The sequence below is a fragment of the Rhea pennata genome, chromosome 2 (assembly GCF_028389875.1).
Source record: "Rhea pennata isolate bPtePen1 chromosome 2, bPtePen1.pri, whole genome shotgun sequence".
Lineage (NCBI taxonomy): Eukaryota > Metazoa > Chordata > Aves > Rheiformes > Rheidae > Rhea > Rhea pennata.
The window spans coordinates 28,567,664-28,585,236 of NC_084664.1; the positions used below are offsets into that span (position 1 = coordinate 28,567,664).

General features: G+C 40.4%; 1 protein-coding gene across 1 annotated transcript; it reads left to right on the forward strand.

The window, feature by feature from the left end:
• The first annotated feature begins 4,952 nt into the window (after nucleotides 1-4,952).
• On the forward strand, nucleotides 4,953-17,090 carry C1GALT1 (core 1 synthase, glycoprotein-N-acetylgalactosamine 3-beta-galactosyltransferase 1). The gene is made up of 4 exons (XM_062569154.1): nucleotides 4,953-5,034; nucleotides 11,496-11,735; nucleotides 13,363-14,030; nucleotides 15,782-17,090. Exons 2-4 carry the CDS (start codon nucleotides 11,513-11,515, stop codon nucleotides 15,989-15,991), a joined length of 1,101 nt encoding a protein of 366 aa, XP_062425138.1. The 5' UTR covers nucleotides 4,953-5,034; nucleotides 11,496-11,512; the 3' UTR covers nucleotides 15,992-17,090.
• The last annotated feature ends 483 nt before the right edge of the window (nucleotides 17,091-17,573 follow it).

Sequence of the window (17,573 nt, forward strand, 5' to 3'; positions counted from 1 at the left end):
GACCAGCTACTATGTAGTATTTTTGAGATTTTAATTTGAAAAACAAAGTGAAGTGAGTTAACATTCCAATACAGCTCAGCTGTCCTAACAACTCAGGCTTATGAGGCAGGCTTCTGCAACAACCAGAAAGTGCAAGTGTCCCAATTAGTGAAGGCAGCTTTAAACCAAATACTTGCATGTACACAGTCTCATTTGAATAAGAATGCATTATAAAAGTGCTATTTAAGTCACAGTCATGTATTCATTTTATGATTATTCAGGCTGAAAGAAGCCACTAACTCTTAGAGCGCGGGCTCTGAAGACGTGCAGAGTTTCAGTTGAAAACAAAGCCTGGATTCTTTGTTTAATTGCAAGGCTACATATTGTAATTGTCATTATAGAGCTACATAGTTTAAATTTGGCTGAGGACTACTAAGTACTAAGATATCTGACTTCTCACTAATGTATGCAGTAAGTTGGGGAGGTGAAAAAGCCATAGGATTTTGTTTTGCATTTTAAAATAAAACCGCTTCTTAGTCATCAAGCAGATAAATGCCACAGGTCAAGATTCATAGCCTCTACGGTAACCTCTCAGACTGTTCTGTATTTCAGAGTTTTGCTTCTTCAGTGATTTGAGGCAGGACCATGTGGGAATATGCTGTCAATGACAGGTTAGAACACTATAATCACAAAGATCTGTGGGTTCATAAGCAGGTATGGAATGGGTACTTGGTTCCTTAGAGAGCATCTCAGTGTTTAGCAGCTTTTTAGGTTACTCGCACTCTGAATCAGAACAGTCAAGCTAATGTGATTTTTTGTAAATGTAAATATTAAGCCAATAAAAGACTATATTTAATCTGGTCCTCTGTTTGACCAACTAAGCATGATCTGTAAATGTAATAGAATAAACAAAAGTAGCTTTCAGTCAAAACACATGGGAATTACTCATCAATATACATTTTCATGGTCTTTATTGATAACAATAATAGCATAAATGGTGTCAAAATAAGACCATTTATAGTTGAACAAAAGATCAAGAAAACGAAACAGTTATCCATGGAAGTAAACAGTTATTCATGGAAGTATATAGAATTTGACCTCGTAAAGCTATTTCTTTGTCAGTCACTGAGAAGTAGGAATCACAGAATGGTTGAGGTTAGAAGGGACTTCTGGAGATCATCTAGTCCAACCACTCTGCTCTAACAAGGTCACCTAGAGTATGTAGACAGGATCGAAGTTTTGAATATCTCCAGAGAAGGAGCAACCTGTTCCAGTGCTCTCTCACTCTCACTGTAAAGAAGTTTTTCCTCATATTCAGGTGGAACTTCCTGTGTTTCAGTTTGTACCTGTTGCCTCTTGTCCTATCACTTGGCACAACTGAAAAGGGTCCTGCTCCATCCTCTTGACACCCTCCCTTAAGGTGTTTGTATACATTGATATGATCCCCACTGTCTTCTCTTCTCCAGGCCCAGCTCTTGCAGCCTTTCTTCAAAAGAGAGAAGCTCCAATCCCCTAATCATCTTCTTAGCCCTATGCTGTAGGCCTCTCCAGTAGCTTCATGTCTCTTTTGTATGGGAGAGCCCAAAACTGGACACAATACTCCAGATGTGGCCTCAACAGAGCTGAGTAGAGTGGGAGGATGACTTCCCTCGACCTGCTGACGACACTTCCTAGTGCACCCCACATTCTTCCTAATGCACCCCTGGAATGTGCTGCTTGCAGAAAAAATGTCACAATTTGTTTATTAAAATTTATTAAAATATTTATTAGATATCTAAGTAGATATTTAGATTCAAATGTTATGTATATAGTCAATGACTTGTGAAATAGTACAGCCTCACAGCAACTATTGCATTTTTCCTTCCACCTTGAATTTTTGCCAGCTTTCTTCGTTAGAAACCTGCATTCTCATTCTCCTGTACATGGAAATGTATGGGAAATTAAGAGTTTAGCACAGTAGTTGCTATGACTAACCCTGTGAGTTGGCTTTTATGGTAGATGCATACTCTGGAATGCCCTCCAGAGGGCTTAGGGATGGAGACAAGGGATGCCCATCCCTTGGTTATCTGAACGAGGCATACCCCGTGAATTGTACAGTGACTGAGAGCCCTGTTTTTGCCCTGTCATCTTTTGGGATCATGTGAGAAACAGTCTTTATGTTGATTATGGTTAGCATCCCTTAGCAGGGAAGGGTCCTTACTCCTTCCTCCGTTCCTTCTGTGCTGACATGAAAACCAAAGTAAGTTACTTCCTTTTAAAGTAAACTGCTAAGAAATTATTTTCCCTCTCATATATTTACAGCCACTCTTGTGTATGTGTCAGAAGGTAAGTGACGTGGATCTCGTAATATGTCCAATTTACCATGGTACTAGTATGTCCCCCATCACTGCTGGGCTCTGTCAGTAGCAGAGGACAAAGCCTCACACTGAAGTAGTACATTTATGTGATCTGAGAGGGGGCTGAGCAGAACTGCATGCCCCGCAACCAAGATAGAACACCAGGTCTGTTCCTGCTTTCTGATTAAAAAAAAAGGGGGGGGGGCTTTTTTCCTCTAAACAATAAGCTGTGCATCTGGTTAGCTATACAAAGCAGCACTGCACAATAAAGGTAGGTGTGAAAGTGTATGTGCTACCACTGCACACTGAGGTAGCCCCTCATAGGAAGTACAGCTCTGCATGTCCCCTTATTCTGAACTGTCAGAGATTTCTTACTTGTCCCTGAGTAAAATAAACCTGCTTGAATGTGTAGTAGGTAAATTTCCCCATAAAACTTTTGAATGGTTATTACATTGTGGCCAAACCAGTTACAACCGTTACAGGAAGCACAGCATGTACACGGATAGGCAGGTCACGACTGACCTTTGTTCAATTGTAGTATATTCTACTTCTCTTCTGAAATTTTCCTTTCAAACTAAGCTAACAAAGAATGAGACAGCTCAATAAACATGCCGACATGAAAAAGTGTAGCATTTAGTGCATATATATACCCACAGGTACTATACACATGCCACAGATCTTGGCAATAGAACCCATTAATGTAAAACCAGGCTTTACAATTGGCCAAGCAAAACATCTTCATTCAAGTCAATCATTTTATCTGTAATAAGACACATTTTGAAAACTGTGTACTCTATTCCAGAATTTTGAGGCATGCCCTGGATATGAGTGGACACAACTCCTATCAAACTTTGGTGGGGGGAAAAATAGGAAAAGCACAAGAAGGCAAAAGGACACAAAGACATGCTGAAACTTCTACCATTTCTGCAGCCTCTGCAGTTTCCATTGCCTTTGTAATTGTTTATCGGTCAGAGAATTTATGAATGCCAAAACTAAAGCTTCCTCTGCAACAAATACTCACCTCCCTTCCTCACTTTCTTCTATGATGAAACTAACTTAAGGAGGTACCACTATTCACTAAGTTGCTTGTTATTTTTGAGGTGGCAGCATATGATGGGATGGGGCAAAAATGAGCGACCATGACCTAGAGCCATGCGGGATATGGGGGCTTCTTAAACTGGTACAGAAGTCAGCATCTTGTGTAGCTACCCTGCATGACCAATTTTCCGTTAGAGGAAAGGGCATACATACCTGAGAATAATCGATTTGAGGGGAGGACAGGCAGAAAGCAAGCACAGAGACCTGCTGTCATGAAGAGGCAAAGCTATAGTTTGGACTGAATGCTTAGAAGGGCTGGAGGGAGAACTGAACATACAAGGAGATGTGGCGAGAGATCAAGACCAGCACAGTGATCTCCATCTACAGAAATACCAGTGGCCCTTACCAAGGAATAGTTCTTGTTTGTACCTTTATGCACCCGGGTCCTTTCATAAGTCCTTTCATGTAATCTCTATCTAGTACCTGCAAAACTGCATTTTGCCAAAGTGCTACCCTTTGATTACACTGTAATGGAAAACACCTTTCAAAGCTATCATTCCTCTTCATATTTAATAGATTTTCCAAAAGAAATGTATCAAGTGAGTAATGTCACCAATGTGAAAAAGGTAGGCAGCATTAGCCCAGGGAGATAAGGAAAGATTTCTGAAGGTGCAGTTACCTAGCAACAATCTCCTGCAGTTGCCCAATGGAATTTTGGAAGTGCAGGGGCTCCAGACCTACCGAAGTGAAGGGAATGAGGGGCTGGAAAGCAGTGAAGCTCCCACAGCCCTGCCTCAGCACACCACACATCTGCTTCCAGGCAAAACCAGGCACCACGAGAAAGGTAATAAAGTCAGAGGGTGAAAGGATCAGCCCTGCACGGACGAGGAGGTGTCACCGCCAAAATATCTTACTGCTAAGAAACCTCTGCGTGGTCAAGAGGAGAGGTAACGCTCTTTGCTATCCTGTACCCCCCATGTTCTCCCCTTCCCGGCCTTTGCCGTTTTTTCACCCGCAGGTCTCAAAGCCCCGACCCCAGACGCCCAGCGCGGCAGGGGAGCGGGCCCCGGCCCTGCACAGCCGCACGCACCCGCCTTCCCCACAGCGGGCGAGTCCGGCCACTCCGCACGGGGGGCGCGGGCCGTAGTCGCGGCGTGCCCGCCAACGTGGCCGCGCCGCCGGTGGACCGCGAGGCGAAAGCACGAGCGGAGGAGGGAAGCGGGAAACAAGGAGAGGTTCTCGTTTCCACACGGGACTCGCGCGTGGGGAGGGAAGCTCGGATCTCAGGCACAGCGCGCCTCCCGCCCCCCCTCCCCGCGTGACGGCCGTTACGCGCTGGCCGTTACGCGCGGGCAGCTGTGCAGGCGCGCGCGCCGCCACACGGGTAACACCGAGCGTGCCACGCGGCGGCGGCGGCAAGGGTTAACGGCGCGCAGGGCCGGGCCCCGCCCCCTCGGCGCCGCTGCCCAATGAGCGCGCGGCGGGGCGGGGCGCGCGCGGGCCCCTCCCCCCGGAGGCGAGCAGCGCGGCGCGGGGTGACGCGGGGCGCGGCGCGGCGGTGCGGGATGGTGCCGCCAGCGGCGGCGGCGGCTCGGGGCGGCAGCGGCTTCCCCTGCGCGCGGCCAACGGCTGCCTGCGGGCCGCGCGGCTGAGCGCCCGCCAGCGCCCCGCGGCGGGCGAGGTGAGCGGGCGGGCCGCGGGGGCCGGCAGCGCGGGGGGGTGGGGCGGGCTGCGGGCCGGTGTGTGGCGGGGAGGGCGGCGGGCAGGCCCCAGCGTCCCGTCTGGCGAGGGGCCGGCGGGAGAGGGCGTGTGGAAGGCGCCTCCTTGCGGCGATGGGGCGGGAGGAGGTGGCCGGCGCGGGGGTGCTCGGAGAAGCCGCCGCTGGCGGGGACAGCAGGTGCCTGGCTGCCCGCCCGGGAGGGGGAGGCCCTGAAGAAGCTCCTTAAGGAGAAGCGTGAGTCACGGAGGGCGCGAACAGCGGGAGGGAGAGCGCCCGGCGGAGAGGGGACTTGCTCGCTGCTCCCCACCCATCCGCCTGCCGTTCCTCATAACGGGGACTTCCTGGACTGACGTCGCAGTTCCCCGCAATAAGAGCGAGGTTAATAGAGGTCTAGAAAGAGTGTGAGTGGTGCCTTTGGATGTGGTAACTTGTTGCTAAAGGAGGGTGCCAGATTTGGGAAGTTGGTAGGAAAGACGCTATTAAGAGTTTTCTTTCTTCTCGCCTGTACTGTGGATTATTACAGGTATTGTTTCCATGCTCTTATTTTTCACCTCTATCAAAATACTTCGCTGTTGTTGTTTATATTTAGTTTCTTTTGTGTTTTTCATGAGAAAGTTCATCTCTGGAGAAATGTTTATGCCATTAGATTTTTTTTTTTTAATAAAAGGTCTTTGAAAATTATGCAATGTGTGCTTAATTGCCAGGAAACTGCAGCAGTTCATAGTAATGCTTCATGCAGATAACATTGGTAAATCCATGGCTGTTCTGAATATAGTTTCATCTTAGAAGCATATGATAGTATGTTTGTATAAAGCTTGAAGTAATGGGGCTTGGTGAGCAGAAAACCTTTCTTGGGCACTGTACAACTAGCTACATTTTCTACATTTTTATTTGTTCTCAAAGGATATGTACCTTCTGTTTCATGTTGGGGCCTCAGAGCTCACTCCCACTTCACTTCATAAATAAGGGATCTAAGGCAGAGCCAGCTGTATGTGTGTAAGCTAGCCTTATTCTGCTTAGTTATTTTGTCAAATCTTAAGCCAAAATGATTATGTTATGTTACTGGGATGAAACACACACGAAATATTTAGGCTTCTGTCCTGCATTCTGTAAACTTCAAAATCCCAGGTTTGTTTTTTTATTGGATGTGCTTCCTCTTTAAAGAAGTTCAGAAAGCTTTATGTTCTGAGTTTCCTTAGTAATATCAAAGTTTTTGCATGAGTAAGCTGTAGTATCATGTATTCCTATTGCATGGGTATTCCCTAAATTTACCTTGGCTTAGGAAGGACTTTAACTCTTTCTGGAGCAGCTAGAAGAATGACAGCTATAGTACCTTGATACTAGGTTATGTCATCAAAGGCTCATCTCCACAAACACAAAAGAGCACAGAGACACAATGGTGAGCAGCAGACCCCAATGACCTAATCAGATAAAGGACACGCCACCACCACCCTCCGGCCCAACTCCTCGGGGCCATCTCAGGAGGGTGATCCACCCATTGCCCCAGTGTGACACCCATCACTGTGAGCCAAGAGAAAAGCGCTCAGGATCAGCTTACAGACTTTGGGGCTTTTTACTCTTTACAAAGGTGCCTGATGGGATGTATATGGCATGTAGAAGAGCACCTCTAGGGATTGTACAAGACTTCAGAGAAAGGGAGGGATCAAGATGGTTTGGGGAAAGATGGTGAAACAAGTGTGGGAAAATGGAGAGAGAAGGGAATAAATGAGACCAGTCCTATGTAAACAGATGCCTGTAAACAGATGATCTGTTTGTCTGCCACGCTCTGTGCCTGGTCACTGCAGCCTATCCTATCTTTTCATAAACTCATGTTTCTGACTATTTTCCTGGACAGGAGGACTCTGTTCTGTGTGCATATGGAGGTTTAAGTACCAACTGGATAGGACTGCAGGTCCTAGGGGTCTGGTGAGTCAGCAACTGGAGAGACTGAAGCGATGGTCTGAGCAGTGGCAATTGCAGGGTCTTCAGTCACAGGGGCCTGTGTGTCTGGGAACCAGCGGCTGGAGAGACCAGAGTGACTGAGAGTCGAAGTACCAGCAGCCTCAGTTAGACAATAGGTCACAGGGACTGTGTCTTTGGTGCTAGCAGCTGGAGTATGTGAGGGTCTAAGTGCTGACAACTAGAGTGGGGACATCAGGTCCTAGGGGCCTGGGGTGCCAGCAACTCGAGAGACCAAAGTGCATGCATGTTGTGTGGATGTGTGTGTCGGTGTGTGATCACTAGTGAATATCTAGCTGAACTAGCTGTTGAGAAAGGCGGGTGTCTTGTGAGCCAGGTATTGAAGCAGCTGTATGTCTGAGCCAGATATTGGAGAGACCAGAGGGTCTGCAAGCTGGTTGTTGGAGAGACCAGGAGGTCCAGGCTAACTACTGGAGAGACTGTGTAAGGCTTGGGGGTCAATTTAGAGGCCTATTTCATGTGTGTGCTTATGTGTGAGGCAACAGCAAGAGGATCTGGGGTGGGAGGGATGGAGGGGGGTAGGTGCCTGTGTGTGTGAATGCGCCATGTATGTGAGTGAGGGGATCTTAGTACTAGCACCTGGAGTGGGGCCAGGGGGTTTGTATGTTCGGATGCCAGCAGCTGGGGAGAATACGGATCCAGTACTGGATAGACTGAGGCCAGTCTAAAGACAATTACTGGAGGGATCCACATTGTGTATATATATATATATTTTTCCACTAATAGACCTTCCCTGTGTTTGGCTAGAGAGAGGAACAGGATGAGGCTAGGCTGTTGGTGCTCTTCGTGTCTCTGTAAGCTCTATGTTGATCTGTATGTGTATGTATATATGTTTTCTATATAAGTATTTGTGTGTTTAACTATTGGAAATGCATGCTCAGCCTTGCCACTGGCTGGACATGGGACTGTGGCAGCCTTGCTTCATTGGACTGCTGGATTTGGCAAACTCTAAGACATGAAACTTTTGTTTTTCCCTGGGTTTGAGGATTTGAGAAACTTCGACTATCAAAACTTAAACTTGAGCCAAATCCACAATGACTTTTAAATTGTGATAGAGGTTTAAAACTCTAAGTTGTCAATTTGGTTGATATGAATGGGACTACTTACATGACTATCTAAATGTAGTGATAAGAACTTGTCTTCATTTTAGACACTTTCTAGTCCATTGCTGTACCATTAGATTATTTTACTCACAAATTAAAAGACTCGTGTCGAATGACAACATAAGATAAGAACTGAAAAATTACTCTCCCATTTGCTGATGGAAAGCTTTTATATACATATGACTATTCACGCGTGCATACAGTGGTACAGACTGCTGATATAAAATTAACAGAATGAAAACCAGATTGTTTTAGATTGAAGTGTCTTGCGCAGTTTTCATATGAACTACCAAGCCGCTTCAGCATCTGGCCTTGCCTCCGCCCCAAAAGCCTCCTGGCTTGTGGAATACTGCCAAATCAACTTGTGATTTCCAAATGTGATGAATACACTTCACAATGAAAATACTAAAATGGAAATCTTACCTTACATTTCTTTCTGAAGAGTTTAACACAGTTTTAGTTTAATGCAATTCCATAGTTCAATAATCAGCAGTTACTTTCAAATGATATTCTTTTACACTCTCCAAACAGAAGTAATTTAACAGCTGTCAGAGCAGATAACTGAAATTGAGTGTTGAAGAGGCACCTAATCCTAAAAAGTGGAACAATAGGGACTACTACTTTTAGAAACTGCTGTAGTTTGTGTGAGTGCATGTTTTGTTTTTTTTCTCCTGTTTCTTTTGCTGAAGGCATTGTTTTGTCTTGGCCCTCTTGCCTTTTGTATTGAGAGTTTTATGGGGGTTTTGTGGTGATAGATGGGACAAGCAAAACCAAAACAACAAAACAGATGTTTTTAGTACAGTGGTACTTTTCAGTGTCATAGGCTGCTTGTTCATACAGACTTTTCCTTAAGTGAGGTTTGTTTTGGAGGATACATGATCTAACTCCTTTTGATTTCTTTCCAAGTTAATGATGTATGAGACTCCAGTAATAATGCTGGAAATAAAGTCATTTTTTCAAGGGCCTGAGCCACAAGTGGTAATGCAATATATTTCATACTTCAAGGTGATGTCTAAGGTTATTGTTAGTTTACAAGTCTCCACACAGATGGAGCACTGAAATGAAGTAAGGTAACATGATAAAAATTTGCATAAAATGTCTTTTCATATTTTTAAAAAAACCTGCTGCTCTTTAACAGCTACAGTTATGTTAATTTGGGACAGCCATCAAGTTTTTAGTTTTTCTTGTGTGCTTCATAGTTGCATTTCCAGTTCTGTTTCATTTTTCTAGTGGTGGGGAAAGTAAGCTGTATCACCTTAGAGCTGCTTCCTTGATGATCTAGATCTGCACATGTGCAGTAAATCAGATGATTTCCAAGCATGTCAGCCTGATTATACATGCACCTCTTCTCTGTCCTCTCTTGTTTCCTTTCAGGTGTGAGGTCAGACAGACAGTTTGTGTTTGGAGTGTGTGCTACTGCCCAAGGGATTCATGCAGCTTGCTTGAGGACAGTATTTTCTCAGCAGACTCTTCATAGCCTATGGCCTCTTCTGTGACTGGCTAAACAAGTGGTGTTGATAGCAGTAGCTCTTTTCCACCTGATGTTTTTCAGATGGAATTCTTGGTGTTTGTCAAAGTTCAATACCTTGCATAGAATCTGTTGTGTGTAGAGGGGCCTTTGATTCTGCTCAGATTAAGACTTCGCAGGAATGGAGCTTCATAAAGTTTAGGGCCTGTGATCTTTTTCTTCCACTGTTGTTTGCTTTCAGTAGTAATAACTAAATACCCTTTTGTAATCCAGTGTATAGCAGACAGGAGGATATATGTTTAAAGTATCATTTGTGCTGTCAGATAAAATATAGGATGTACTACTACTTTTTTTAGAGGAATGGGCCCTGTGTGCCATGCAGGTTTCTTGTTTGGGATTTACCTACTCTAGTAGGGAATTTGAAGCTTAAGATAAATGCAAAACAATGTAAATTGCATGAGTTAGAAATGTTAAGAGATTACATTCTTGTAGCCAGATTCACCGCATGTGTCATGGAGTCCTTTTATGTTACTGTTTTCTGAAACAATTTATATTTACTTCTGTCTGTCTGTCTCCAGCATTCCATTGCAGGCATGTTACCATACTTCGAGATACCATACATTTCCCTATTTTTTCCAAAGGGTCCCATTCTTTTTGCACACTAGTGATTTTCAGTTTCCCCTAACTTCCTTTTTTTTTTTTTTTTTTTTTTTGCAGTCATTTTTCCTTGTGCACTGTAGATTTATTGAAACCGTAATTTATTAACTGGCATAAAAGTCAAAGCTGTGGGATATTGTGATAGAAAATATCAATACTTGCTCCTGCCTGACTTACTTGTGCTCTCTGCATACCATAATTATCTTTTTTGGCTAACTAATTAAATTATTGCCCATTGATATCAAAGTGTTTCTAATGGAGAAACATTATGAACTTGTGTGTAAAGTTCTTGTTTGACCTCAGTATGCATTTAACAGTCATATATATATGCACAGACTTGTTTTGGAGATGTAAACGGGCTCAGCTGTATACAGATGTAAATGCTAGTTTTGTTTTATTTTACAAAAATGGTTAGCTGAGTCCTTCCCTGTTCGGGAACAAGAATATGGCTGAAGTGAAGGTCTTACATTGCTAGAATATGAAGTTTTTGATGTATATAAGATGCCATCAGTCTAATATTTTGCTTTCTTCTCCTCTTCTTCCAAATGCCTCTTAAAAATATGCATACTGTCTTCTGAGAGTCTATTCTCAGTACTTCTGAAAATGAAAGGAGAACTTACCTGCTCTGAGATCAGAGTAGGTTTTCTTTTGTAAGTCTTCACAGTCTGCTTGTATTTGACATCTATTAAAGGGTTTCTGTAATTTATTTACTTATAGAGCCTGAATACATCTCATTATCATATCCTGTCTTGACCTGTAGATTGTATTTGGTCATCTTTTGTTATTCTCATAAAAGACTTAAGAATCACTTTTTTTTAAAGGACAAGTTTGTTGGGACCAAAAGAATAAGCAGAGAATGTGTATTAACTTTTTGTAATTAAATTATTGCCCTTTTTATAAATTCTTATATAAATATTAAATAGGTACATTAAATGAATGTTTTCTGTATGTGCAATTGCTGTTTTGTTTTTTGAGTGTCCTTTATGATTAAAAGCTCAACAATGCATACGTTGCCCGTTGCACTATATTTATACCTGAGTGTACAGTTTTATATAAATATTTGTATTGCTTTTGTGCTTAAGCTCCCAAGCAAGTCTGGGGGAGTTAATTACTGAGGCCTCCGGCTTCAGAGTTATTCCTTGATTTTCCTATATTTCTTGATTCGAGTTCTGTGCTACTTTAAGCTTAATATATTTTTCACTTGTTTTTGACAGCCAATTGTCTTTAGGAAATGGCCTCTTCTAAATCACTGATGAACCTTCTAACCTTCACTTTTGGATCTGCAATAGGATTTTTCCTATGCTATCTTCTGTTCAGCATGATACTAGAAGAACAGGTTAAGATTCAACCTCATATTCTTCACAATGACCCACATGGCCAACACTCAGCAGATGCTGGTAGTAATCAGCTGCAAGGACAAATGAATTTCAATGCAGACTCTGGACAACATAAAGGTATTTTGTTACACCTGACTAAATCAATAATTTGCCTCCTTTTTATACAATGCAAAATGTTGTTTTCTTCATTGCCTAGAATGCGTATGAATGCTTTTCTTCCACTTTCCCCATATGCAGGTTATGCCTAAATAACTTTGTTCTCTTGAGGTGTATTGAATGATATTTTTGTTTATGTTTTTATTACAATACTGATTTTTCCTTCACTCTTACAGGTCAACTGCTTGTTCAACTGCTGCGTGCAGACTTCGTAGTTCTCAAATGAATCACAACAAATGTGGTTTTGATAAGCAGATCTATTTGCTAGTGCTGTAAAGGTGACCAAATTGCTTTTTTAGGTTAAAGAAGCTAGCCTTGGACCATTTCTAACCTCTAATTTAGCCTCTAAGATAAAACTGAAAAACAAATTAACTTTTTGATTGGATTAATAGAACTCAGAATTGTTGCAGGAGAGGTCACTGTGGGCACTGTGTGCCGAGCTGAATTTGCAAAAGTCCAAAGTCACAGCATTCTTCTCAGTCAAAAACAGACTGAATTGCACTTGAATGTTTTTTCTTCTTTTTTTTTTTTTCTTTTAAGAATGTAGACCCACATAATAGTTTAGGCCTATTTTACATTTTACATATTTCTTTATAAGAGGTCATTTTAAATCCTAAGTACAGATCGTTTCAGAGCTAGGGCAATTTGAATGAGAAAAATTGCTTGCAATATAATGCATTTGCTGAACGAGCCATTAATCAAATAATTTTCTGGATAAAAGAGTTTCTAAATAAAAGAATTTAAATTGCACAGTTAAGACAGGTTTGTGAATGTTTTGCCATGCAATCATAGAAAATTATTATTAAGAGAACTTATTATTGCCTAAAGGATAAACAGATATATTTTAAGACCAGTCCTGAAGATGTCACTGTCTGTGGGATATTTTCTAGATGAGTTGTGTTGGATTATCTGTCAAAAATAAAAGGATTTTGGCACAGCAACAGTATTAGTTTCATAGTATCATAAACCTTATTTTTATTACAAATATAGTTTAACTTGATCTGGTGTTAAACTCTTTTGTTCTGGCTTCCTGTCTGCTTTTTTCCTTTAGAGATACATTACTGTTTTAGAAATATTACATTTTGTTAGTTAACGTAAATATATATAGGAAAAAAGTAGCTTTTTGACCCTTTAACTTGTCATCATTAACTTTCTTCACGGTGGATGGCAAAATACTCAGTTTTTAAAATTTCGTTAGTCTTCTAACACCACGAAGTGGTTGGTTACATATATACATACATTTTTATGCATGAATCAAGACTTCGTAAAACCTCCATTTCCTGAACAAATGCTTGTTATGATATGGTATTGATGCTTTCCTCTTTCCTGTGAAATCTGAGTAGCTTTGAGAATTTTAAGTTTCTTGGGGGGAACGAGGGGAGTTATTTTCTTCCCAAATTTAATATTGAAACCAATAACTGGTGCTTTTGGAAGCAGACACCTTTTCTCTCTGTGCATGTCTTCTCTGATATAGAAAGAGAATGTTTAGAGGAGGATGTTCCTCTGTTTATTTTGCTACTCAATGAATTGTAATACAGGTTTAAAACTTCCCTTTCTTTTCTTCTTCTTTTTTTTTTTTTTTTTTAAGATGAGAATAAAAATATTGCAGAAGGACTCTATCAGAAGGTGAAAATACTTTGTTGGGTGATGACTGGACCTCAGAATCTAGAAAAGAAAGCCAAACATGTTAAGGCCACTTGGGCCCAGCGTTGTAATAAAATACTTTTTATGAGCTCTGAGGAAAATAAAGACTTTCCAACTGTGGGCCTAGAAACCAAAGAAGGCAGGGACCAATTGTACTGGAAGACTATTAAAGCTTTTCAATATGTTTATGACCATTATTTTGAGGATGCTGATTGGTTTATGAAAGCAGATGATGATACATATGTTATATTGGACAATTTGAGATGGCTTCTTTCAAAATACAATCCTGAACAACCAATATACTTTGGAAGAAGATTTAAACCTTATGTGAAACAAGGCTACATGAGTGGAGGGGCAGGTTATGTTCTAAGCAAAGAAGCTCTGAAGAGATTTGTTACAGCATTTAAAACTAACAAATGCTCTCACAGTTCTTCTATTGAAGACCTCGCACTAGGAAAATGCATGGAGATTATTAATGTGGAAGCAGGAGATTCTAGAGATACAAGTGGTAGAGAAACTTTTCATCCCTTCGTTCCAGAACATCTCTTAATCAGAGGATACCTTCCAAAAACATTTTGGTACTGGAATTATAATTATTATCCTGCTATAGAGGTGAGTCCTTAGAATGCTGATATCCATTATATGCAGTACATCTTGTGCTGCTATGATATGTTAATTAACAGTATAATGACAGCTAAATGTCTTTTACACCAAAAGATTTTGTAGTGAGATCCTGAGATGCATTTGTCTTTAGAAATGTTAAATGTGCTTGTCAACAACTAGAACTTGCTTGTAAGAACTTAATGTTCCAGAATAGTTAGTGAATCTTAAGTTAGTATCACTATTTTGCTGTGTTCTGTGGACAGTAAAAAATGCTGAAAACCTTTTTTACTAGGTCTGTCTGTTGTCACCACTGTTACCTTCCTTGTAAAGTTCTTATTCTCTCCATTTTGGTCCTCCGCACGTCACATACAATGCCTCCAGCTACCAGCTGGGTTTGAGACAACAGGCAGTGTGGTTCAGTCCAAGCCGTGTGTGCCGATTCCACAGAGCCAAGTCAGACAGAATGGGTCAGTTGACATTAAACCTGCGGAATAGGAAAGGGGGACTGATATGCCTCTGTCTTCTACCAAACTGCAGACTTTGCATAAAACCTGTAAGAACTGAACTAATCTTGAGACTTTTGTCACTGTTGTATTTGGTTAAAATTGGCCAAAAGATCCCCAAGTTACTGGTGGATAATACTGTGTGTGTCTAAGCTGTCTGCTAGTCTCTTAGCTTTCAAATGGAGAGATGCTACAATAGGTTTCTCTTTTCTCTGATAACTATGAGTAATATCTGACTGACGGTAGTGCGCCTTTTTTTTTAATTAAAGATTTTTTTAATTATAAACTGAATAGATTAGAATATCATTTAAAAAAAAATGTTTGCATATGTTTTCTTGTCCTTCAGAGTGTTTTTCTTCAGTATATATGACATCATTTTGATGGACTTCTCTTGAATTAAATTTGCAGCTTGAGTACTTGCTTAAACTCAGCCTTTTGAACTTATAACCATCTTCAGAAAAAAATTGTCATTTTTTATTTAGATTTCTGCATATCTTTGTAGGTCATATGCTGAGTTAGAGGAAGTTTGCCTTGAGATTAGCATTGATAAATTTTGGAGAAATCTAAAAATAACTGAATCAAAACCAATATCTCTTGAAGCTGGCGCAGAGTTAATCAAAAGCAAGTTGTAACAAATGTTTTAACAATAATCCTTAGCTCTTGAAGTGCTTAGTAATGTCAATGAAAGTAGTAAACTTAAAAAAAGAAGAAAGAAAGAAAGAAAAAAAAAGAAAAAAAAAACTGTTAAGAGACTATACATGGGAAGGTGGATACTGACAACTTTGCCAAACCACATAGGTGTATGTCTGTGTGTGTTGATACACTGATAGACTGTATGCTCTGGATGACTACTGTCGTGAGTCATAAGTATGTATTGTTTCATATATAACTGCAATGTACAGGCCTAAAGCTGATTCCTACTTTGTAGTTTTGTTTAAACACTTTTGGATAAAAATAGAAGTATGGAAAAGCAAGCAAAACTTTGCCCTCTGTCCTTAGTGAGGGCAGCTACAGCTTCATCATTGGCTTGATTACGGAAGCAAAAGATTTTGCCCAACTTTATTCTGGATTTGCTTAAGTAAATCTTTCTGACTGATCCATTTTGCTTGGGTAATACGATATTTTGAAGTGTATAAATGACTGTTAATGCTAAGTTTGTCACCATGATGTCATGTGTGTATTCACATTCTTTCTGGGGTATATCTAGGGCATGCTTTGGAATTATTGCTGATTATTTTGGCTTATTTCCTATTGTAGGGTCCTGGATGCTGCTCTGATCTCGCAGTTTCATTCCACTATGTTGATTCTATGACTATGTATCAGTTGGAGTATTTGACTTATCATCTCCGTCCATATGGTTATTTGTACCGGTACAATCCTGATTCTGCAAAGAATCTAGAAGAGCAGAACAGAAATGAAGCACTGGAAGATAATCAAAAGCTAAAGCAAAAAAGTTCTGAGAATTAATCAGACTTTGAAGAGATCTAAAAAACGCCAGTACGGTGAGCAAGAATCTCCTTGAACTCCTGCATCAAGCTTCGACAGAAGACCAAAATTACTCATGGTGATTCTTATATCCCAAATCATACATTGGCAGTATTTCCTGTCAATGATTATATACAACAGGGTCTAGTGCTGGCTCTTGACTGTTTGGGTTAGTGTGACCTTTCAGCCCTACTCAGAAAGATTTGGGCCCTAAAGCTGTGAAATAGGAATTTGTTCTGGTGCACTAGTACCTGGAAGAACTTTTATTAAAAATGTGGTGGACAGATTCAAATATAATCATAAAGTATTTCTATTCCTTTTCTGTTCCCCTTCTCATTTCCTTCCAGATGTTGTATTAGGCCAGTTCTAATATTAGAAACCAATGCTGCATGGTGAAATACTTCATGATGAATTTCTGTAGTATTCTCGGTATCTTGAAGTTATGTTAAATATCTTGCCCTATAACGAAGAGATGAGGTGAAAACTGAGCCTCAGATCTATTAGCCTTAAAGACAGACTAGATAATGTGTGTAGACAGAGATCAATTGCTATGAATTCATTTTTAAACATTTACTAAAACTGCCTATTTTAAACAAACAACATGAAGCCTAAATTTCTGAGGTGATAGAGGAGTTTACATATTTGCCTGTGGCAGTAGTTTCTTTCTTTTTATTTTTCTCTTTTTTTTTTGTTGTTGTTGTTGGTCTGCAATGTATCAACTTACCCCTTGACTGAATAGATATTTAAAAAAATTCATCTCAGAGCTTCTCAGCAAAAGATAAAGCAGATGGTTTTTCAAATGTCTTTCTCTCTTCACATCTTCCATGTAAGCCAAAAAATTTAGTGTCTTAGCAAAGTTACACTGGCACATAATGATGTGGTTTCACCCAGTATTATAATTAGTTTATTTCTAGTTAATTTTAACATTTTAACATACTTTGAGATTGTGGAATTAGCTTGTTCATAAAATTTTACAGGCAAGAGCAAGTCTTGTTTTAAAAACTACAGCAAAGCTGATTTGACTGTTTCCCTACACAGTTAGTTTATTTGGCTAAAATACTTAATTTCACTTCTCTGAAGATTTTCTATCCTATTTTTAAACTTCTGTATTTTTTTTTATTACTTTTTTCAGAACAAAGTGTTAAATGATTCCTATATAACTCTTGTGAGGCTGAAGTATATAATTATTCAGGTAAGCCAACCTGAATGCAGGGATCTTTCAAAGTGCATTAACTTTCTCCACTACTTCATGAGTATCTCTGCTTCTTATCTAAAAACACTTTCTTGGTGTTTTCTCTGTGGTAACAAAATACGTATTTTAATTACTGGAGAGTTCTCAGAGGCCAAGCCTACATTTTATATACACAATGTAAAACCTTTTAATTTGCTTTTTCAAATTTGGTTAATAGCAAAGTTTTGTGTGTATGTGTTTTTTTTTTTTTTGGTTTGTTTTTTAATTTGACATGTAGAGTGTCTTTATTCCACACTTGAAAAAAAGGTTTCTTTATCTTTTTATCAGTTTTCATCTTCATCATATTGATGAATTTGGAGAAAACCTGATTAC